Source organism: Schistocerca piceifrons, chromosome 2, assembly GCF_021461385.2.
Source record: "Schistocerca piceifrons isolate TAMUIC-IGC-003096 chromosome 2, iqSchPice1.1, whole genome shotgun sequence".
Lineage (NCBI taxonomy): Eukaryota > Metazoa > Arthropoda > Insecta > Orthoptera > Acrididae > Schistocerca > Schistocerca piceifrons.
In genome coordinates, this window is record NC_060139.1 from 691,396,456 (window position 1) to 691,421,196 (window position 24,741).

A 24,741-nucleotide genomic window follows, 5' to 3' on the forward strand; every position below is an offset into this window, starting at 1 on the left:
CGAACTCAGTACTGGTAATACCAGGTTCATTAGTAGCATACTGGGAAACTGGAGTCAGTCTACAAAGGAAATTATGTGACCAATCCTAGAATATTGCTCAAGTATGTGGAACCTATACCAAATAGGTTAATAGAAGATATTGAATGTATGCAAACAAGCCAGCATGTTCGATCATAGGTTTGTTTGAAGCATGGTAGTGTGTCACAAAGATGCTGAAACTATTCCACCAATCATCCCGTAAAAACCTGCCAACAAAATTTCTAAAGCCAGCATTAAGTGTGGAATCTAGGAATATTCTACAACTTCCTAAGTACATCACTCAGATTGTAAGGAGGCAAGACAAGGTCAGTCTAATTACAGAACACACTGTGGCGGTCCCACCTGTTTTTTTACTTCTTTGTTTGTTGATTGTTGTCCTTGGTGTTGACATACTGTGATGCTACACTGGCTGAAAAATGGGTTGTGGATTCCGACAATGACTACTGCAAATTATGTAGCTGACAGGTGCACAGTTGTGTTTCATAGTACTTTAATTTCACTGTTCACAACCCCCCAATAATACACAGTTCTATATGTAGGGCCAGTGCACTATTGTTTAACCTGTGATAAGCCTCATTAATAGTTTGCATGCAAAACTCCACATACTGCTACAATAGTTTCTTGTTGAACGTCTACGAGCAGTAAAACGTAACCACAAAGTTCACAGTTCTTGAAGAATAATCAGATACGTATGGAGCAGACACTGCCACTGTTTTTACACATGGCCTAATTGTTTAGCACTTATTCCACAGTTAATTTGAAGCATTGTTGTTGTGATAACCAGCACAGGTTTCTCGTCTGAAACTCGGCCGTGGACTGAGTGTCTTGTGACCCAAAATCAGGCCCTTATACATCCTCACAACAATAGGTGCTGAACTACACATTGTTCGAAGTTTAATTTACAGAAATTACAATTAAAACTTAACTCACTCAATTAATTGAATACATCGAAAAATTGCAACTTTTTTTAACAGTTTCTTCTACTACAAGGTTTAGGCCAAATTATTTGTTTAAATCATGAAATTAACAAATATAGTTATGCAAACAATAATTTTGACAAGTCTATTAATTACTTTGGAATTAATGAAGGACTGGTTTTGCTAACATGTTTTTTAATAGAGCTAAATAGATACTTTAAGATTACTAGTACTTCGTCTTCCAAAAGTTTACAATTATTAAAGAATTTATATTTGTTTATACATCAACAATAGAATTTAAGTTACTAAACAATTACTGATTTCACCCTATAATGAAAATTACTATCTAGGAATAACCAAAATACAAAATACCAAAATACATACATAAAAGTAAGCACAAAATTAGATCTGGTGTTATATTATTAAAAACTGAAGGCCAACCTTTATCTTATATGAAAATGCAGATTATATTCAAGTATGTTAATGATAATTAGTTAAAAGTAACAAAACAAATTTAAAGAGGCAGATGGCAAAACAAGAGGGAAATTAAAATTATCTCAACTTGCTTCATCATAACACAGAGGCATTCAGTGTTATTCTTCTCACAGTCCATACTCAGATGGAATCTGAAGAACCTCTAATAAGTCACCCAAAGGAATACAGCCTCTGCTTTGAAATTCACAGTGTTGCACAGAGTATAGAAGTAAATTTAGAAGTCTGATAGCTACAGTTTAGTTATCTCCATTGCTCTAGTGCATTGGTGACTGTAAACAAAAGCATACAGATGGTTCAAGAAGTTCAGAAGCAGCCAGACAATACAAGGTGTAAGATACAAGTTGAGGCTAGAAAGGAAATTGTCAGAGAGTTCATAAGGCCTCTTGGCAGGGCATTAACCACAGGGGAGGGGGATAGCAGAACTGTTATGGAACTCTTTGGGAGATGATTACCAAGTAACTAGTGCTTTTAAGCCATGCAATGTCACCTGTAATTAGGCTCTTTGAGAAAGGATCTTGGAAAAGGTAATTTAATAGTAGGGCTATAAAAGTAATGACTAAATTTTGTGCTGTATGTATTCAGTAATGTTGAGACACATGAATGAAATGAAACTCCATGATCAGTCCCTGGAGACCATGCAATGTCAACCAGATTACATATCATCTTCTGCCATATGCCATCACATGGATGCACTTTTGGAGGGGCAGCAGGTTGGCACACCATTCTCCCAGCCATTGTCTGCATTTAGACCTCAGAGCCACTACCTCTTAATCAGGTAGCTCCTCAGTTGGCGTAACAATGTGAGTACACCCTGGTCCAGTCCTTCCACCAAGGAAAAATCCTTGGCAGTTCCAAGCACCAATCCCAGGTCCTCTGCATGGCAGTTATCTACACTGACCACTAGCTATAGAGGTGGACTTGTTGAGACACACATCCATTATAAACAGCAAAATACAGAAACAGCGAAATACAGAAACTACCAAGTCAGCGTAAACTTACAGCAAAGAAGACTGGTGAGTAATGAAACATTTCTAATACACCAAGTCTGCCAAATGTAAAGAATTGGAGGAACACAAAAACTCCTGTCTTGGTCCAAATCAAGCGTGAACAGCCTGCAGGGAATAAAACATTAGTAATGAAATTTTCAGGCAGTAACAAAATGATGCTCTGAGTCTCATGGAATATTCATTACTTAGTAGCCAATTCATAAGCTGTGCAACAGCTCCATGTAAAAATGATGGGGTGGGCTACAATCTGATTTAAACCTTTGAAGATGTCTGAAATGTTGCTGAGAATGCTGCTTGTGCTAGTGTAAAGGTCACATCACTCTTGTAGCAGCATGATAAACCCTAGATGAAATGCTGTGTGGAATGTGTAAATTCAGAGCTTGTGTGGATGTGGTTGACGCATTACCCCTCAGTCAGACAGATCATACAGTGCTTGGTTTGCACCTGAATACTTCTGGTAAGATACTACTTGCTTTGCTAATTACCAGATGCATCAAGTGGCATACATCCTACATCAGGTGTCTCAGATATGTTCCATACCCCATTTTAGGATATAATCATATAAGGCACAGCTGCAGAATAAGCAAGGGTACAAGTTGAAACAACTACTGGCAGATGAAAATACCACAGCATGGGCAAAGTCTTAGATATTAAACAGCACTTGTACAGTGGCTTCCATCTAAACAGGAATAGAAAGGATGACCGTATGACATTCGTACAGTGAAATGAAAGGGCAGATGGAATGTCAGCAGATGTGTTGTGCTCATCAGAGCTTCATATTGAAATCGAACATATACATCTCAGCAGATACATGCAATATTATACTACCTGAGAACTGATAAAAGGAAAAGGGAATTGGATGTATATACAGAAACTGAGTTAAATCCCAGGCCCTACAAGTTACTGAAAATAGAGTTGAACATCCCATTGAATAGTGTGCCACACTAGTGAATCACAAATCATACAAGCTAGTAGTACTGACAGTTTCTAGGCTATCAACAAGCAGTATTTTAAGCTTCATAAAGTGGATAGATATGGTTTTCATAAGGATGCACAAAGTTAAATGGAGAATTATTGTTTGTGGAGACTTTAATTTTGACTTTCTGTCATATACTGCTGATCAAGGACGCTTAGAATTTTTGATGTCTAGTTTTGGAGTATTTTCAATATTAGGATTGAAAGACATAGTGCAACAACCATTGGCAATTTATTTTTAGACCCAATTATGTTCTATGGTTTGGATATAAAAACAATAGCCAGTGGTTCATCTGACAATGACTGTCAAATGTTAACTAAAATATACTGACCAGTTAAATACAGAGCATAGAAGAAAAGTATTGCATCAAAGAATCTTTAACAATAACTCAATCACAGTTGTTATAGAGCAATTACTATAAGTTTGTTGGGAAGAGCTTTATCAGGTATGTATAGATGGAAAAAATTTATTTGTTAAGTTTTTGCTACAGAACTAAACTCAGGTAAAATTGGACAGAGGTGAGAGCAAGGTTTGGATAACTCGTGTTATTAAGGTGTCTCATACTGGGAAGGTGGAGCTTGACCTAATTCAGAAAACAAACTGTAGGCAAGAGCTAACGCTCCAATACCAGCAGTACTGTAAACTGCTCCAGTCTATCATTAAAGACAGGAAAACACCTGCACTATACTCAAAAAATAAAACTCTAAAAGTGCGTAGCAGAAACAACATCATTTGAAAAAAATATATCAATCCAAATTAAATGAGGCCCTAGAAAATAACTGTGGCAAGAATGACAGTGCTGAAATAACTGGCTGCCAAATCCACAACACACCTAAAACTAAATAACCAAATACAGATGCATTAAATATAGTTCAGGACATATTGTTTGCACCACCAACAGTTTCAAAAATGCAACCCTTATGGAGATTATAAAATGCATCAGATCACTAAAATATAGTAGTTCTGCTGGCTATAGTGGTGTTTTAGCTGAGTATTAAAATTTTGTACTGACATGATAGACCTTCATAAAGTTATGTTTATAATTAGTCACTGACACTCCTAACAGACTTATATGTGCTGTATGAACACCTACCTATAAAAGTTGAGGAGAATGAACCACACCTAATTTGATCTATTTTTCTAAGCAGAAAAAAATAACCTGCTAGCACCAGAATTAGACATTAATGGTCATTCACTAAATGAAACAGTGTGTGAAAAATTCCTTACTCAATAACAAAATGAAGTCAACAGATAGATAAACCAATGAAGAACTTCATTTCAGCATATTTTGTTCTTAGACGTGTTGACCTACAGACAAACGTGTTGGTTTATTTTGCTACTTTGACATGGAATTATCTTCTGGTCAGTGGCTAAAGAAAATGGAGTATTTATTCAGCAGAAGCAAGCATTAAAAATATTGTGTAGAACAGATAACCACAAATGTTATGGAGGAGCTTTTAGGGATTTTATTTCTTCCCTAACCATTTACTTCTTAATTGTTATTGTCACTGATAATAAATATTAGTTTTAGTTGAATTCTGATTAGCACACTCACAGTCCATGGCACTAAAATAATTTTTATATGCAATTGGCCCCTATGTCTTTGGCTCAGAGTTGAGTTATGTGCTCTGATGCAAAGGTAATCAACAACCTCCCATCTGATGAACCTAGGAATTCTTACATTTATGTGATAATACGTATACTCTGTTATGGTATCTAAGGTTAGTAACAAAGCTGAATTAAGTACAAACTGCGCAATTCACACCCACAGTATGAGAAGTTAAAACCATCAGTTTGTAACAACCTTTCTTGTCATGACATACTATCCTACACAGTTATTTCTTAGTTATGAGGTTCTTTTCTGGAATTTTAAGGCAAAATATATGGATACTACTTTTAGACAGGAATGGGCCACAAGGCTAACAACTAGATGTAGTAGTCAAGCTCATTATAAAGATCTGTTTAAGTAACTCTCCACCCTTACTGCACTAAGTGAGAGTACATCTGCCTATCATTGGTGCATATCAGCAGAAACATTATCAGGTGCATCATAAATATTTCTATACACAGTCATGAAACAAGAGGCAGTTTGGCACCAAGGAAAAACAAACAAAAAACTTGAAACAGCATTCTGTATCAGGGAATAAAATGATATAATGAACAGCTCCAGAAAATGAAAGAGATTACTAAAATACATCTGTTAAAAAAGGCAGCTAGAATATTCTTCATAAGTAATGCATACTATACAATTAAAAGATTAATTGGAGGATTCAGAGTACTGGTTGATAATGAAAGGGGATAACTACCACACCCTGTTGCATTTCAGTGCATGACCACAGTTTTCTTCTTTACAAGAAAATCAAGTGTCAAGATTTAAGTGCATGATAGAAGTGGCTTCTCATTGTCCCGAATTCAACATCTCACTCACCATGGTGGAGGATTCTGACTCAGTTTCTTAGGTAGACAGAGGGAAGGGCAGGAAGGCAAACATAGAGCATAGTTGAATGCTTGTGGCCCTGGAGCCAGTTTTCCAAAAAGACTGGAGTTGGTGGAAGGGGCATGGCAACATCTTCATGGCCCAGAAGCCATCAGAGCATGTCCTCAGTCTGTGCAGTAATGAAGAGAATAACTGTGTTTTATTTTGCAGTTTATCTCGAGCAAATTTGTGTAAATCAAAGAACATTGTATAATAGGGGCCAACCAAACAAGGAGGCAGCTGTTATGACACTGACCTAATATTCATGAGGATGAAGTTTGCTCTTTCTGGTCATCCAGATACAGGTTTTCTGTGATTTCCCTAAATCACTTCAGGCAAATGCTGGGATGGTGTCTTGATTGTAGCATAGAGCGTACGTATTTATTCTTTGTACATGTGTATTTGAGCTATTGATTTTTATTGTATTACTGTGCAAATCCTGTATCATTGCTAGATTATGTTTAGATGAATAAAAAAAAATCCTTACAGACTATGCATTCCTACATAGGATTCTGAGTGCTGTTTTATGCTATAACACAAAGATCTATAACAGGTTACCAGCAGACATCACGCAGGAAATTTAAAACCGTCAGACATTCAAAAACAAAGGAAAGGAATACCTCATTGTCCATTTCTTCTACCAATTATCTTATCTAGTTTCAATAATTGAAAATTCCTGCTAGCTGTATGACACGTAACAGTGTATTGTAAACAGACCTCATTTATTACATATATAAGTGGGTATTCTTTCTGAAAACTACCCTTGCAATCAAGTAAATATTAAGTTACCAATAGAAAATAAATAGCAGAAATATAACTGAGGAAGCAGTAGCTTTTTTAGCAAGAGTAGTGGCTTTTCTTGTAATTTAGTAGCTCTTAACTTTAACTGGTGTAAGCCAAATATATTATCCAGTTACATTAATCAGAACAGTTGTCAAAAGCCTGAATAACTCAAAAGCCTGAACAACCACCTTTTGCAGTGCAGATAGCAACAAGATATGCAGGAAGAGTGTCAGTGAGGTTCTGGAAGGTTCTGACAAGGATGTGGAGCCATGCCAATTCCAGTGTCATAGACAGCAATGCTAGGTTTCTTGGTTGAGGATTTTGGTGGCCAGTGGTGTACAGTAAACTAATTCTGGTGCTCTTCAAACCATACACGTATACTGTGAACTGTGTGACATGTTGCATTGTCCTTCCAGCAGATCCCTTCATGCCAAGGGAAAACAAACTGTGTGTAGCGATGGATCGATACATACTAGTGCCTTCCAGAATGGTCAGGCCACTCAAGGAACACCATGAAAATATTCCCCAGACCATAACGCTCCCTCCTCTGGCCTGGACTCTGCTGACAATTGTTGCAGGGTGTCTGATTTCAGACTTTGTACACTGTACACGCCAACGGCCATCTGTGTGATGGAGCATAAAACATGATTCATCTGAAAAGGCCACTTGTTGGCATGCAGTGGATGTGCAGTTGTGGTACTGGTGTGTGAATTCAAGCCTTCATTGCTGGTGAACAGAAGTCATAATGGGTGCATGAATGAGGCACCTGCTGTGGAGCATTATTTGCTGGTCGATCATTGAAGAGACACAATTGGTAGCCCCTTGTTTCGTCTGGGTTATCAGTTGCTTGACAGTTACATATCTATTTGCTCATACACATCTCCACAGCCGTCATTCACCCACCATCTATGGCCTGTTGTGCACCCTAGTTGCCTTAGTATTAGTTTTGGATAGCACTGTTTTGCCACACTTCATATAATTTAACCATGGTGGCATGCAAACAGTTTACAAACTTAGCCATTTCTGAAATGTTTCCGCCCTTGGCTCGAAAGCCGATGATCATACCCTTTCGGACGTCAGATAAATCACTCCATTTCTGCATTACAACAATGACCGAACTGTGTCTCCCCCCCCCCCCCCCCCCCCCTCCCCGTCCCTCCGACATGCTTCTCTACTGCTAATGCTGCCACTTGCTGTCTGTGATTGGTCATTGCACATTGACATTTGACATAGGTGGTGGTCACATTAATTTAACAGGACTGTGTAGTAATACACGGAATGGTAATAGTTTATAGTTAACATGGTGTACAGATTAAGTTTCTGTGATTTGCCTGTCTTTTGATAATGTATACCTTGAATCATTTCACATCCCAGAAAGTTCTCATTTTTGTTAGGATCTATGTGATATGATGGATGCATGAATGAATGAATGAACGAGTGTAGGAATTCCAAGGTCCCTAAAGATACATCTGTAAAATGTTAGGTCACTGAGTTTAGGCAATATTATTCCTAAACATTTCTGCAGTATAAATATGTACTTCAATTTGCTGCATTGCTGCACAATATTATGTATTATGAAATTATGGAAGGAAAGAGTATAAAGTAGTCCCATCTGTAAATCAACACACGGACAGACTTTTCTATGAGCAAAGCAGGCAAACAGCAAACAGAACTTTTTGATTAATGCATCCACATACCAGTTTCACCTCCATTTGTTATCCATCTGATCTGTACTTTTTGTACCTGTAAATAATTTTTGTGTATTTGCATGGAGTTGCATAGTTTGAATTTTGTAAGAATGAGAGTTAAGCTGTTTGCTGTGTACCAACTGAAACCAGTGGTGAATACATAGGAGACACAAGAGACCCCCACCCCTCCCTTGTGGGGCCACCCACATTGCCACCCGTGCCGCCCTTGCCAGTTCAGCCTGCATGCTATTCTTTTGTCAGTCAACTTCACTGGATTGTGTTATCGAGTGGTTGTACTTTCCTACATAGCATCATCGTATTTTATACTGAGGTGGATATCGGGTGAGATACACCTCATAATCAGGAGTTCATTTATTTACCTCTTCACACAAGTAAGGCATACAGAGAACTGGATGGCGAAACAACACAAAGATAATGTTTTGCTAGGTTCAGAGATGATGCTCAGACCAATACTGGTGTCCTCATCGGCACCACATAGCCCCCGCAATACGAAGTACGCCTGAGTGGCCGGGGGGAGGGGGGGTTGACTATGGGGTTGGCAGGTGTGGTCCATGTGAGCCGAACCACGGTCAGCTCGACAGCATCGTCGGGGAGCTGTGCCGGTAGATGACGTGAAGGGAGGTCCGGCCACTGAACCTGGAAGTCGTTGAAGCGCGCCGGGCGTCGTACTGGGCGTGCTGGTCGTGCGGTGACAGGTAGGCCGGCGGTTTGCGGGAGGAACGGAGTGACGACGACGATGTCTCCGGTGGGCGTGATGAGCACATGAAGCATGTCCAGGTCGACGTCGGGCGAGAGGAGAACAAATTTCACCAGGTGGCAGGGAATGGAGGAGGTTGTGTCATGAGCACCAGATGAAGAGAAACATACAACGAACAGTGTGTCATCGCATAGTATTATAGAGATGTCGTGGATTATGTCCGGGGGGACAGGCACAAACACCTTGAGTGAGGGCACGTTCAAGATGGGGGGGGGGGGGGGGTGGGGCGTGAGAAACCTCGACAGGGCGAGGCAGGTGACGGGGCTAACCTAACCTAACCTAACCTGCCCGCTCAATTATTCCTTGTTCTAACATCTTGTTTATTTCCTTCTCCACCTGGGGGAGAGGTCGGAGGCACCGGAGGAGGGCCCGGTGGCAAGGGCGTGATTGTAGGTAAGCTCGATGTGGGGAGCATGTGATCCCTCAACGGAGTGTGTGGGACTGGAGTAGAGGGCGAGGTGGGAGAAGAGCTTGACGATTAGAGCTGGAAGTCACTCGACTGAGTGAGTAAGTCTGACGTGGAGGGACTGGTCGGAGCTATGACAGTGAGTGGCGTGGTCGTGGCCTGAAGGGGGGTAGAAGCAGGCTCGACATGAGCAGGCTTAAGTTTGTTGAGAGAGACTGTAACAGCTGAATTTTTTATCTGGATGTCATAGGTGTTGGCTGAGCACCAGAGAACTCGGTACGGGCCGGTATATGGGGGTTGGAGGGGAGCACGGACAGTGTCATCTCGGAGCATGACATACTCGCAATTGTTCAGAGATTTCGGGACGTGAACCTTAGGGCGGGAATGGCTGGCGGGCGGAGGGATGTGGAGGTTAATGAAGTGGCGTCTGACGCGGTCCACGAAGGAAGGTAAGTCAGACTGAGGGAAGGAAGTGGTAGGGCTCACAAGTTCGCCAGGGAGAACAATGTTCTGGCCGTATACGAACTCGGCTATTGTGCCTTTGAGGTCTTCCTTATAGATCGCACGAATGCCGAGTAGCACAAGGGGAAGGGCCTCCATCCAAAGAGAGTCGTGGCATCGAAGAGCCGCCTCGAAAGTGTGGAGCCAGCGCTCAACTAGCCCATTACTTTGCGGGTGATATGCTGTAGTATGGATGCGCCCGATGCCACAAATGTTACAAATCTCGTTGAACAGGGCTGACTCAAATTGTCTGCCCTGGTCAGTCATGATGATAGCTGGACATCCGAAGAGCGATACCCATGGCTCAATGAAAGCTTGAGCAGCAGTTTCTGCTGTGATATTGAGGAGGGGGACAGCCTCGACCCAGCGAGTTGTTCGGTAGATAGACGAGAGAACATAAAGAAAGCCGTTAGAGGGGGGGAGAGGGCCAAAAATGTCAATGTGAGTATGCCTGAAACGCCCAGAAGGGATCGAAAAGGTGCCGAGGGGGGGGGGGGGGGGGGTGAAGTGTGCTTCTGTACTTTGCAGCGTTGGCACGCGACGCAGGAGCGTGCCCATTGCTGGCAGTCCTTGTTGAAATTCTCCACACAAAGCACTCCGCTACAAGGCAGGAGGATGCACGAACACCGGGATGGTCTAAATCATGCAGTGTGTTGAAGACAGCTCGACGGAGTGTGGTTGGGATGAGGGGGCATAACGTGTCCGTTCTGTCGTCGTACCAGATTTCACCAGAAATGCCAGGGAAGGTGGTGCGGATGAAATGTAGTGAAGAGGTAGAGTCTGAAATCAGGTTTTGTGTGTCCTTGTCAGCGGATTTGAGGTTAGGCAGGTCAGAGAGGTCTAACAGCGAATGAATGGCGTCAACTTGTAAAAGGAAATCAGCAACTATGTTGTCAGCACCCTTTGTGTCTGACATTGGTGGTGAACTGAGATATGAAGTCCATGTATCTGAAACGGCGAGGAGGCGGGTCAGCTGGCAGGTTTGAAATGGCCGCAGCCAGGCGTTTGTGGTCTGTTAAAACATAGAAAGGGCGTACCTCAACATCGGTCTTAAAATGCTTGATCATTTCATAGACCGCGAGCAACTCCCTGTCAAACACGGAATATTTCCGTTGTGCATTGGTGAGCTTGCACGAGAAGAACTGCAGAGGCGAAGTTTGGCCGTCGACTGTCTGGCTAAGGACAGCGCCGATGGCAGTATCGCTCACATCTGTGGTGATGAAAAGCAGCACCTTGGGATGAGGATGTGTGATGGTGCAGGCCTCAGCAAGAAGATTTTTGAGGGCAGTGAAAGAGTCAGTCATAGCAGGGGTCCATGGAATGAGCCGAGATCCAGAAGTCTTAGTGCCTGCCAAGGCGTCCGTCAGAGGATCCTGAATCTCCGCAGCCCGAGGTAGATGACGGCGATAATAATTAACCGTCCCCAGGAAGTGCTGGAGCTCTTTGAATGACGAAGGTCTGGGTAGGTTTGGTATTGTTTGTATCTTGTCAGGGGGCGGTGAAATGCCGTTGGCAGAGACCCGAAAACCAAGAAAAGTGACAGAGGGTTGATGATGTAGCTGCAATTTGTCCTGGTTGGTCTCGATGCCTGCTGCTGCGAGAGTGTCCATAACAGTTTGCAGATGTCGAATGTTGTCCTCGACGGAGGAGTTGAACACAAGAATGTCATCAAGATATGCAAAGCAGTATTTTAGGCCGAATAGCACTTCGTTGATGAGGCATTGCCAGGTCTGGGTTGTGTTGTTTAGCCCAAAGGGCATGAATTGAAACTGAAATAACCTGATTGGGGTGGTGATTGCTGCTTTCTCGATGTCTTCAGGAGCCATGGGGATCTGGTGGTAGGCCCGTTTGCCATCAATGACAGAGAACGTGGTCGCACCTGCGAGGGAACTGGTAAAGTCGGCATTGTTGGGAACGGGGTAGGTGCCCATAATTATTCGTGCGTTTAGTCAACGGTAATCTCCGCACATGCGCCAGGACCCGTCTTTCTTGGGTGTCATATGAATGGATGTAGACCAGCTGCTGGCAGAGGGTTCGATGACGCCGGAGCTTAGAAGTTCAGAAATCTGCTTTATATGGTCGGAGAGGCGCTCAGGACAAAGTCGACGTGGTTTACTGGAGATCAGGGGACCTGGCATGAGGTGAAGCTTGTGAACCGTGCCGTTGGTGATGACGGAAATGTTGCCGGCGGTACAGGATGCAGTTTGTTTACAATGTGAGGCGGGCGGGGCAGGCAAGGGGAGGTCGTGGTGTTCGGAGCCACTCGGCAGATCCGACAGGAGACGAGGCAGCGAAGTGTCCCAGGAGTCAACGTGACAAAATGGCCGCTGGCTCGAAGCAGTGGCACCGTGGTTGGGTGAGCTCGGTAGAGCTCGTGAAGCATTAGTGAGTCCATTGTCCGAGTGCGCGGCCTGTGGCAGCATGGTTGCGGGCGAAGCGCTAGGTGTGAATGCACTGCTTGTGTTGTCAGTGGCGGTTGCACGGTGGTGCACAGGAGCCGAAGTTGCATAGTTTGGGGTGCTGTCCGTGAGGGGAGGGGTAGGAGCTGTCAGTATGGGAACACGTGACACTCGTTGCGCGTGCACACTCGTCTCCAGCCGAGTGTCAAATGCTGCCGTGTTAGGGGGGTGTGGTCCTGTGGAACTGTCAGTACACGTTATGGTAGACTTGATAGCACAGTTGCGAGGAGTAGTGGGGTGTAAGCACACGGAGGCTCCATTGTTGGGACTACAAGCAGATTCGGCACACTTACTGACCTTGCTTTGTCCTTGCTGCAGTGTCTGTAATTCCTTTGCTGCATCATATAGCTGGAGCTGAGTTTCGTGGAGCCGGAGGGAGAGCTTGAAGTTTTCCTTGCGTAGGCGAGCAACGTTTTTAAGCTCAACAAGGTACTTATGCGTTGTTTCTTGTAACGTCATTGACAGAGCCGAGAATGTACGGATGAGATGAGCCTGGACTGATGTGTCATGGGGGGGTTTGCTCCACGGAGCACAGGGGAAGTGAGTTTTGGAGAGGTGATGAAACACGATGTTTCGCACTAGGTCTGGTGAAAGTTTGTGGTGTCGCAAGAAGTCAATGCCTAGTATAGGTTCCTCAATATTGCACACTAAAAAAGTCCACTTGAGTTTTCAGTTTGCGGAGAGTGAGACGATGTGGGAGGTTGAACCTGAGCATTGTAGTTTAGTAGAATTCACAGCTAGCAGTGAAGTATGATGAGGGCGGATGTTTGACAACACTAAGGACGTAGGGAGCAGCAAAACATCGGTGCCTGTGTCCACTAGGAAAAAGTATCCTGATGAAATGTCTTTAATATAAAGTCGTTTGTAATTATCCGATTGTTCCTGGACAGAATGGAGCACTGGGGGATGCCTGTCATGTTGTGCACAGGAGGCAGCTCCCGGACCTACCTGCGATTTGCGTTTGGGAAGCAGCAGGGCGGTCTGCAGCCATGCCGTCTCACCAAACCATGTGTGGAAGTAACAGTATGGGTAGTGCGGCTGCATTTCCTGTGGAAAGTTCGTTGCCAGAGGCAGTGGCCGCAGCCGGTTCGGTTGCAGAGGGGGCATCACCGAGGGCAGAGTTGGTGGCGTCCCAGCTGTTTGTATACTGCGTCCCGGAGTGAGCAGAACTGTCAGTACAGTGTGGCGTCCGGCCGCAGGATGAGGAGCCTGAACCTGAGACTTGCCAGGTAGGCAGTGGCTGGCAAAATAGAGCAGTGATGCCTCATGTAGTTTGTCAGCAATTGTCATTCGTTGCTCGACAGGTTCGGGAGACCTCTGAGCCAGAGCAAAGCGGATGTGGGGAGGTAGTTTATCTGTCCAGATGGCGAGGAGAGCTGTGTCAGAGAGTAGATCATCACTGACCAGGGCCTGTAGCTGTCTCCAAAGTTGTGAAGGGTTGTCGTTGCCTACTTGCTCGACGTGGAGCACTTGCCGTATTGCTGTCTCAGTTGAGCACACAAGCTGACGTAGAACTGTCTTTTTGGCTAGAGTGTACTGGGTAGCTGAGTCCGGGGCATCAAACAGGTCAGCAATCAAGTCCTCCTGGTCGTGCAGGTGGGTGATAAGGCACAGAAATCTGGTTGATTCGTCGAGTTTGAAATGGTCGAACACTTTGTCCACAATTTTGAACCAGGTTGTTGCCCTGTTGGAATTGAACGGCAGCAGCATTGGTAAGTGGTGTAGAACATTCGGAAGAACAGGGTGCATTGAATTCGTCGGGGCACTGCCTGAAACGAGCTGTTGTTGCTGCAGTATTCCAGGAGAGTGTGTCTCCAGGGTATGTGGCAACGACGGCTGGTTGGGTGGCAGCATAAAGGTGACGCATTGTGGTTGAGCGCTATCCGTCATGACGCGGAAGGCCGACGCGGGTGAGACACCATAATGTGTCAATTGCACTTGCGGAAGTTCGACTGGAGTCGGCACGGGGGCGACAGGTGAGAAAAAGTTCAAAGTTTGAAAATGCGTTCCAGTCCGCGGAAAACGTGATGTGCGATCAGAATTGGAGCCACTTATGTTGCAGGGAGGCTGTGGAGGTGCAGACTGTCCAAAAGCACCGTGAGGAAAATGATGTCGAACGTTGGGCAAAATGTGTGAATGTTCACTGTTCATAGTCACTTCACTCAAAACGGTGTGCGGAAAAGGTGAATGTCATGGCACAAAACACTGAGGCATAGCAGTAGGACGGAGATGGAGGCCAGGCACAGATAACAAGTAATTGCTCCTGTTGCAGGCCGAGGTATTGAAGCAGGAAGGCATGTGCTGAAGCTGAATCGAGGCAGACACGGGCGTGGTCAAATGCTGAGGAGGTTGACCTGTGAACAAAGCAGTTCCAGCCATGTAGCAGGAATCAGCATGGTACTGCATGGATTGCGACATGGCAAACCGTTGTCCTGGCGGTGGTAGGTTATTCAATGGAGCATTTGCAGAAATCGGCATAGATCCCACACTGCACGGAGATCCGTAAGAGGTAACTTCACCGTCGATGAGGGAGGGCATATGTGGCGGGAACAAAGGCGTCTGATAGCAGGAGTCATGCACACTCCTAAATTCACTTATTGTTGCAGACACGAAAACGTGTGTAATCGATGAGTGAGAGGCATCGTGTTGCAGTCCTGGTGGGTGTACATCACCCGCAACACGATGCATGTCGATCACAAAATCCGGCGTTAGGCATTGGGCGGAAGCCTTTGTTCGAATGCTGTGTTGATGTAATACACGGGAAAATAACCAACGCGGAGGCCGCGGACACAGTAAAACGGCGAAAATGGAATATGTTACAACTCGGGGTCCCCAGTGAGGTGGATGCTCGGGTGAGATACGCCAAACAACACCTTATAATCAGGAGTTCATTTATTCACCTCTTCACACAAGTAAGGCATACAGAGAACTGGATGGCGGAACAACACAAAGATAATGTTTTGCTAGGTTCAAAGATGATGCTCAGATCGATACTGGTGTTGATCTCATCGGAGCCACAATACGTTTCTGTCTGCACATAGATAGCTAACACATACCTATGAGAGAAGTCGCAGCCATTCTAGTGATCTCAGTACGTTATTCTGTCTGGCATTTGTTCGAGAAAAGTCTCAAATATTCTACTGTTTTGTGATTAAAAGCAGACTAATGGGAGAGATGCTTCCATACAAGCAAACGAGCATAAACGTCCTTAATGATCGTGATTCTGTTATGCAAGCATTGTCTGTCTGTCGTAGATCTGACTATCCTACTTTGCACATGCTGTAAAAAATATTTGCTTGTCTACCTGCATCTATTGCTACAGTAGAAAGAAGTTTTTCAGCAGTGCGACGCACAAAGACATGGATGAGGTCGACAATGGAGTACGATCGACTTAATGGCTTAGCTCTGTTGAACACTCACCCTGACATTGATTGTCCTATTGGTGATGTAATTAACCAATTTGCCAGGAAGAATAGGTGCATAGAATTCATCATTTAAGGAAGAGAACCACAATTGTAATTTTTTTATATCATAAGATGACATTGTCTTCTATATGTGTATAATTAGTTTAAATAAAACATTCTTATACTTTGCATGTGACTTGATTATTTTTTATTATGGTAAAGTAAAGGTAGCTCAATAGATCTTTAGTGCCCCCTCCTTGAGGTTTTTCTATATCTGCCATGGACTGAAATCCTGTTCCATTAGTCCCCTGGCAATGTCTGGTATGCATGTATTTGAGCTGCTAAGTGTAGATATGAAATAGTATGGTTGGTATGGATTAACACATTAATGGTTGCATTCAATACAAGCAGAAAGTACTGTGATACTGTAACAAACATAAAGTGTAGATATGAAATAGTATGGTTGGTATGCATTAATATATTAATGGTTGCATTCAATACAAGCAGAAAGTACTGTGATACTGTAACAAACATAAAGTTTTTTTACTAGTCTCCTCTTAGAGTATAACATTTCTGTTACAGGATCATCATCATGTTTCACATGGAGAAAACTTCAGGGAAGCAGTAGCATCATGCTTAAAGCATAACCCACAGCAGATTATTGCTGTTGGTACAAACTGTGTCAACCCAGCATACATCTCATCCCTTCTCAAGGATGCAGATCAAAAAATACCATTTATAGTTTACCCAAATAGTGGAGAGAAATATGATGCAAAGACAGGGTAAGACTGGTAGGGAATATTTCTAAGTATTGCCTTCTATCTTTCGGATTCATTTTTGCTGTAGAATCAGTTCACACAGTTACATTCTCCATTGCCGTACTCTGAACAGAACAGGTGTGACTGCGTTACAGAACCAGGAGAATTTAGCTCTCTCTCTCTCTCTCTCTCTCTCTCTCTCTCTCTCTCTCTCTGTGTGTGTGTGTGTGTGTGTGTGTGTGTGTGTGTGTGTGTGTGTGTGTGTGTGTGTGAGTAGTTTACTTTGTTCATTCCAATGTTTTTATCTCCAGTAGTGTTATCTGCAAAAGTATCTGAGTTTCAACAGCTGTATATTTCTTAAACCTGTGTGGATGTCATCAAAGATTAAGTTCTAGACTCTTTCTTCAAGAACTTGTGTTAGACTTTACTGTTATTTGCTTCGGTATAAGGTTTGAGATTCTAACATTATTACTTTTTCCCATACATCTAATACTGATAATAGCAATAAAGGAGTCAAGAAGGTATTTTACAGATGTTAAATGACAGGCGATTGGTCCTTGTAAAACTGATATAATAATTTACATAATTACAGGTGATTTATATTTTAGCGACTACATTGTGGTGATGTAAACACAATAAAGTCCAAATCCAAAACTAGGGTCATCAATGAAGTACAACACTTCACAACGGACGCACAATTTTTACAGACATCAACATATAACCAGAATAGGACTGAACTCCTGGACAAAGAGTGTTGCTATTTATACAAACCCTGAATATTCAAGAGGGTAAAAATATTACAAACGATGGAAACTCCAGGATGGAGTACCAACAATATAAGGAAAAAGATAGATTACTACTCACTGTAAAGGTTATACATTGAGTTCAGACAGGCACAATGAAAAGACTGTTTCAATTTTAGCTTCTAGCTAAAGCCTTCAGAAAAGGGAACAAACATATTCATTCACACTAGCAAGTGCACCTCATGCACACATGACCGCCATCTCTGACAGCTCAGACCAGAATGCCATTCTGGTCAGTGCTGCCAGAGATGGTGGTCATGTGTATGTGAGATGTGCTGCTTGTATGAATGAATATGTATGTGTGTTTCCTTTTCTGAAGAAGACTTGGGCCAAAAGCTAAATGTGTAACAGCCATGTCATTGTGCCTGTCTGCAACTCAATGTATCATCTTTATTGTGAGTAACAATCTATGTTTTTCATTATATTGTTGATATTACAAAAATTAGACATCTCAAGAACCTTCCAGAAATTATAAATACTAAATAACAAATAACTGCTTATGGTAGAGTTCAAAAAGGCAACTTGCAGCAAGCCAGCCAGCAATGCTAACTGATATGCTACACTGCTTGCAGCACAGCTCACAGCATTGCTTCTTCTACAAGAGAAACAGCAACCTGCTGGTTCAGAAATTCTTATTGGAACTGACTACAGCCACCTGGATCGAGATTTTGTCAGTGATCCTCTATATCATCAAAGATAGCCCCCTTGATATTTTTAATGAGAAGTTTTGGTTCAGTGAGAACTGAATTCAGTCATTTAAAAAATTAATATAAGCAAGACAGGTAATAAACCTCTTTTAAAACCAGTGATTGCAGATTGTTCTCCAAAGAGATTATGCCCCCCTCCCCATCAAAGCTTCACAATTGTTGAGCAGGAAGCCCCTATCATCTATTTACACCACAGGACTGTAGCGTGGCTTCATATGGGGGACATGGCCCATGTCTCTGCACTTTTGTCTTTCTGTTGAAGGGACATACTCTTCAACTTTGTTTGTGGTCTCCAACAAGTGACAAAAGATATGATGTGGCTCAAAGCAGTGCTTTAGTAACTTTTTTGCACAGGCATAAGACTCCATACCAGGTATCCTGGGCTGTATGTCACTGGCTGGTGCTTGGTTCTCTGTTTTCTCCTAGGTGCCAAAGATCTGTGTAAGAGCCACTGTCTTGCTTCTTAGGTCCTAGTTATGAGATGTTTAATGTAGTCATTCTGAGTATTGTCTAGTTGAAATGGGAAGAGTATATCCATTGTCATTTCATCCTCATGATCATGCAGTAAAGAGAGAGAGAGAGAGGGAGAGATGTGAGGCCTAAAGTGTCTTGCTTCACTGTATTGTAAGTGAATGAAATGATGAAATGACAGGTATTATTGTATCCTAAGCTCTCTATTCAACATCCATGCACATTGAGAGCATATCTGTCAGGGTCTGATTAAAATGTTCTATGAGGCCATTTGACTGTGGGTGATAGACAGTGGGGGCTATTACAATGTGAAATCCCTTCCGATATGGGTCAGGACCAGAAAACTTTTCCTAGTTCAGACAGCATCACATGGGTTCCTCTATGCTTCAAAATGTTGTCTTCTGTAAGGAACATTGCTCTTTCTGGAACTTCAGTATTAGGCACTTCTCAGGTGACAGCTTAGGAACTGAGATAGTTTCTTTTTATTTCGGGAGCCTCCCCAAGAGGTCCATTCTGGTTTGGTGAAATGTGGTAGTACTGCAGACTGAGTTGTTACAAGATGCCCAAAGGTAACTCTGGCACATGCTTCAGTCACTGGCATATCTTTTGGTGACTCACATGGTGTTTACAGATCAGTAGAGACTGTCCAGTGACCTGCATTTGATTTTGTCTAGAGGCCTTGTGAACCACAGGTGACCAGATTCGACCATTGTAGACAAACTTCAAGACAGCTGGCCATAGATGAGTTAGTTAAGATGAGCAACAATTTCCACAGCAATGGATCATAGTTACTCTTATACAATGTTCCTTTATTTGGAATTTTCCTTTGGTTAATTCCTCATTCTTCAAAGCATTCTTCCCTCTGTTTGGCAGCAGTGTCATTGAATGCAGCTATGACAGAGATTTTGTCCACTCTGCTTGAAAGAAATTAAGTATCCTTGTGCTTGTATCCATTATTGTAGCCACTGTGATGACATACTCCTGAAGTCTCAGTGTCCAACTCAGCAGTGAACCTGATAAATCCTTTTGGCTAGTCAGCCAGTGTGGAGGATGAAGGTCCCTCAAAACAGAGAATGGATAAATAAATATGGCCAGAACTTATTGATGACCCAAACAGCTGCAAGGCACTTTTTCTTGGACTCTGAGAGTACACTGGAAGCATAAGCTATCCTCTTTCAGCACCTTCCTGAATTTTTACCAGACGTGCCAATATCCCATAATCAGTAGTGATTGTATCAGGTTCTGTCTCATCATTCTCGTCACACAATGCTAGGACAGAAGTAGGTGTTAACATCTCATTAAGTAGAAGGAAAGATCTTTCTCAAACACCATTCCAGGATAATTTGGCACCTCCCTGCAGTAGTTCTTGCAAGGAATGTGCCTTGGTATGGAAGTCCTTTATGAATTGCTGGTAGTAAGAGCACATTCCAAGAAGTCTTCTCTTATCACAGATGTGCCAGCGAGTTGGAAAATCTGCTCTTGTTATCTCTAGATCAGTACAGACTCCATAGCTAATCACTAGATGCTTCACAGTTTTTATTTCTTGCTACAGGCTTGCAGAAATGCTGTTTATTCACATAAAACAGTGTGTAAAGTTACTATCTCTGCCACAGCGACAGTTGTAAAGCTCCACACTCTGTTATTTTTGTTAATTTTGTGGCTAACAGACTTGAGTATGGGAGCTTTACATAGAGAATAAGCTTTGTTACAAAATAAACCTGATCATGTGCCTAATATGAACATCTTATACTTGTCAGATATTAAAGTTTTTTAGTTGAAAATTAGAAAATGTCACTTTGAAATAACAACAATTCAAGTCAAATTACTTTGTTTTATTGTCCCTTTAAAAACTGACACACTTCCCTAACAAAGTCTAAACTCATCCAGTCTTGTGTTAACACTTGAGCTCATTCGACATTCATGCTGAAGTAACCACTGCTACATTGCACATTTTCACATTAATGAAACATATAATCACTAATCATGGAACCTTTTTCAACCGACTTTCTACTATAAGTGTGTCTCCACAAAAGTTACTGATCCACAAATACAGTACTGGTTCAACTGCAAATCTCATAACTAATCTTAAATGCCTACCTGCAAAATAGCCAAGTTACTCATACTCTTCTCTCCTACGAACTGACATAACACTTTCAACTTTTAATTATAGTTCCTAGCAAATTCTTCATACTATTTATCCATGACATGGCTCACACAACACATCCTTTCTGAAGCCCAACGACGACTCTCTGCGCACACTAAGATGGTACATGATTAATAGTGCTGGAGCACTGTTGATGCTATACACAGCAAGACAGTGCTCCTGCCAGAGAAAAGGGATGCTCAGCCCTGAAAATTCCAGGAGCCAGTGATAAATAAGGAGTACAATATTGCTATATCATAACATCGAAAATAGCAGTTCTCCTTACATTTTCCCAGTAGAATCTGGGGAAAAAAAACCCTAATGAACAACCCAGCAAAAGCTCCATCCTGAGTCATTATGCTGCAATGCAATAAAAGTATCATGCACACTTCACACACTCTTATTCCTATGCCAAAAACTTACAATTATTTCCATTTTGGTAAGTATATGTGATTAGCAGACAATGAACATATGTATAAATGAAACTGGTTAAACAGCTAGACTGAACAGTATTTAATAATCTCAGAATTTCTTTGTATATCAATTAAGTCTCTATAAAATGTCATCTTAACAACTTTTTCCTTCAGTAAACAAGATCATACAAAGGTTGAACCAAAAGTAAGGTTCCCATATTTTTTTACAAATAGAAAACATTGTTTATTGTTATTAATATACATAATTGAAAAGCTTACACTTTTGTCTATTTATCAACATAGTCTCCATTTTTTTCGACACACTTTTGAAGATGGTGCTCCGGCTTTTGTATTCTTAAGTCGAAGAAGTCTCCCACCAACCTGTTGATGAAGCATGTGACTTCTGCTTGCACTTCATCATCATTCTTGAAGCATTTGCCACCCAAGTGTTCCTTTAGCTTGGGGAAGAGGTGATAATCGCTGGGGGCTATGTCCGGGCTGTACAGGGAATGGGGCGTAACAGTCCACCCAGATTTCTTAAGCTCCTGTGTTTGACGAGAGTCATGGAGTCGAGCATTGCCATGAAGAAGCACTACTCCCTCCATCAATTTTACTCCCGGCAATTCTGGATTGCTCACCTAAGTTCGGTCAATGTTTTACAATAACTCTCTGAGTTTACTGTCTTCCCAGGTTGCATGAAATCAATGAGAAATACCCCATCCCAATCCCAAAACACAGTCACCATAACCTTTCCTGCCGACTGTAATTGTTTGAATTTCTTTGGTGGCGGTGAACCAGAATGATACCACTGATGAGATTGTTGTTTTGTTTTGGGGGTGTAATGAAACACACACATTTCCTCTCCCATGATGATAGAGTCCAACAACTTCTCTTTTTGCCTCCCCCCTCACATTATTGAAGAAACTTGCAAGCAGTCAAGACATTGCTCCTTGTGTCCATCAGTCAGCATCTGGGGACCCAGGGAGCAAACACCTTGTGATAACCCAGTGTTTCTGTTGAAGTTCTTTCAGTTGTGCCATGGGAAGCTTCAGGAATGCGTTCAACAAGTTCACAGACAGTGATCCTCTGATCTTTAAGCTGCTCACTGTTGATCTCCTGGACAATCGCATCCGAAATCGGTGGTTTTCAACTTCATTCTTCATCGTGATCTTCTGTCTGACCCTCAGCAAAAGCCCTGCACCATTTGCGGACATGCTGAATGGACATAAACTCTTCACCATAAACCTCAGTCAGCTGCTAATGAATATCCACTGGTGGTAACTTCCTTGCGTGGAGAAATTGCAAACATCTCCAGTACCCCTGGAGGCTCCAGATCCCTCCATGCACTCAGATTCTTAGGTGATATTTGTGGACGTGGTTCTGTCCCCCCTGGTGACAGGCAGTAGTCCTGCAGTGTGACCGGTCCCCTTGGCCCCTTCATCCCTTACCAGGCTGCCAGTCATGTGATCATTCAGTGGAATTGTAACTGGTACTACTGTCACCTGCTGGAATTACAATACCTCATTTCCTATTTTTCTGTGGTTTGTATTGCTCTCCAAGAAAAGCACATCCCCCAGCACTGGGAGGGCATCTGGAAAGGTCTGTACTTTTGTTCATACAGATGTCATCAGTGAATGGATTCCTCTTCATATCTTGCTGTAGGCAATAGCTGTGCAGGTGCAAATGACCTCAGTGATTACTGTTATCACTATTTATCTACTTCCAGACAGGCCACTTACTTACATTGAATTGACTACATTAATGTTTCCCATACCCCTCCTTCACATGCTTACAGTATTCAACACGCTACATCCTTTGGGGGAGTGCCAATTCATCTGTTAGGGGACCTTCTAATTGACAGCTTCTTACAGACCACCTCAACGATGGTTCTCCTACCTGCTCCAGTGCCACCCATGGTGCCTTTTCAGCTATCAATCTGTCTTCCCCTAATCTGGTGGCTTCACTACATTGGTCACCACATGATGACCTTAACCAACCCAGACAGTCCTGAATTATTTGTTTTTCAAAATTGACTTATATCATATCTACATTGATTCACAAGGTTGTAAGGAAGAAAGTAAAAACAATTTTGAGTATTTATTTTTATTTAGTATTTCCAAAAGTGGGCGTCCTTCCAGAAGGACGTCAGGACAATAAGGGAAAATGTTTTTAAAGTATATGACGTTGCACAATTAACTTGTTTTGGTTTTTATACTTTCAAATAAACATAAATAAATTTGAATTATGGGCCAAAACAGGTAATAAATACAAAAAAACAAAGAAAATAACCTATACACATATTTTATGCACTAGTAAGATAAGACAAAAAGCAACAAACATGAAGTGGTTCATCACATTTTACACACATAGTGGTAGTTTTTTTATGGCAACTTCGACATTTCAGCTGCTTCTTCTTTTTTGTTATCTCATCCGTTGGTAATTCAGCAGCCTAATGTTCTCTTCTATCAAATCTAGAATCTAGTTTTGCCTTCTTACTAGGACGTCCTCTGCTGGTAGTGACTCTTTTGTTACTTTCAAGAATTGCAGTGACAATTCAATGACAAAATGTCATATGATCTATGGGTTCTTCATTGTGCGTGTGAAGATCCCAGGCATTTTGCTTTGCAATATCTATAAAATGTGCAATGATCGGGAAATACCACTTTTTCCTCTCTTACAGAGCATCTGTATAGGGATACATTTTGGTCAGCTTGATCTATGCCTCCCATATGAGTATTGTAGGAATGTAAGAAGTTAGGTTGAGACACACTAATCCTTTTCTTTTGTTACTTGGAAAATCTTGCTCCAGAGCGTAGTGGTTGCACTCTGTCAAAGTTGGTGGCTACAGTAACAACATTGTTGTCATTCCAACGTACAGTGGAAATCCCAGATGCTGAGTCAGAACAAACTTCATATGATCCCCTATTTTATTTTATCTACAGATGATAGAGTACAATTCTTAGCTCTGTTTCCTCTTATTGTTCCTGTTGCTTCCACACCCCTCTCTTTTAGGTCATGTAGCGTAGAGCTGGTAAAGAGGTTACCAAAGTATATTCGATATGGAACATGTGGAAGTAACTGGTCAACATAAGTCATTACTACACCGTAACCCCATACCTTTTGTTTCATAATCCTTACTACACGTGCCAGTATTAGGTATTTCCTCATCTTTTGATTCTAACATGTCCAAAAGTTCCATCAGTGTACATCATTTTCTGTGAATACAAAATGACAATATATTACCCTGACATCCTTCTGGAAGGACGGTTGGAAACATTATTGAATTACAATTGATGAAAACTTTCAATCGTAATATGAACCCGTAAATAATATATGTTAATTCTTGAAGATATTATATAACAAGTTTCAGAATTATTGATGCCATATGAAAGAAAATATACATACACATCAATGACAAGATCAGTCAGTTCGTCCATGGTAAAATAGGCCCTATTTTCAAGACACAGTTTCTCACTCACTATGAACGACAGCGTCAAACTGACTGTCGCAGCATGCA

At 42.2% G+C, this 24,741-nt stretch overlaps 1 protein-coding gene across 7 annotated transcripts in view; it reads left to right on the forward strand.

Moving 5' to 3' along the window:
* Positions 1-24,741, forward strand: part of LOC124776595 (homocysteine S-methyltransferase 1-like) — a 134,039-nt gene that overhangs the window by 84,120 nt on the left and 25,178 nt on the right. For 6 of the 7 annotated variants that reach the window (XM_047251658.1, XM_047251657.1, XM_047251656.1 and 3 more), the window contains one exon: positions 16,512-16,711. In XM_047251658.1, coding sequence (XP_047107614.1) covers positions 16,512-16,711 — 200 coding nt within the window. Of the gene's footprint in view, positions 1-16,511; positions 16,721-24,741 lie in introns of all 7 variants that reach the window. The other variant, XM_047251661.1, reaches the window with a different exon arrangement.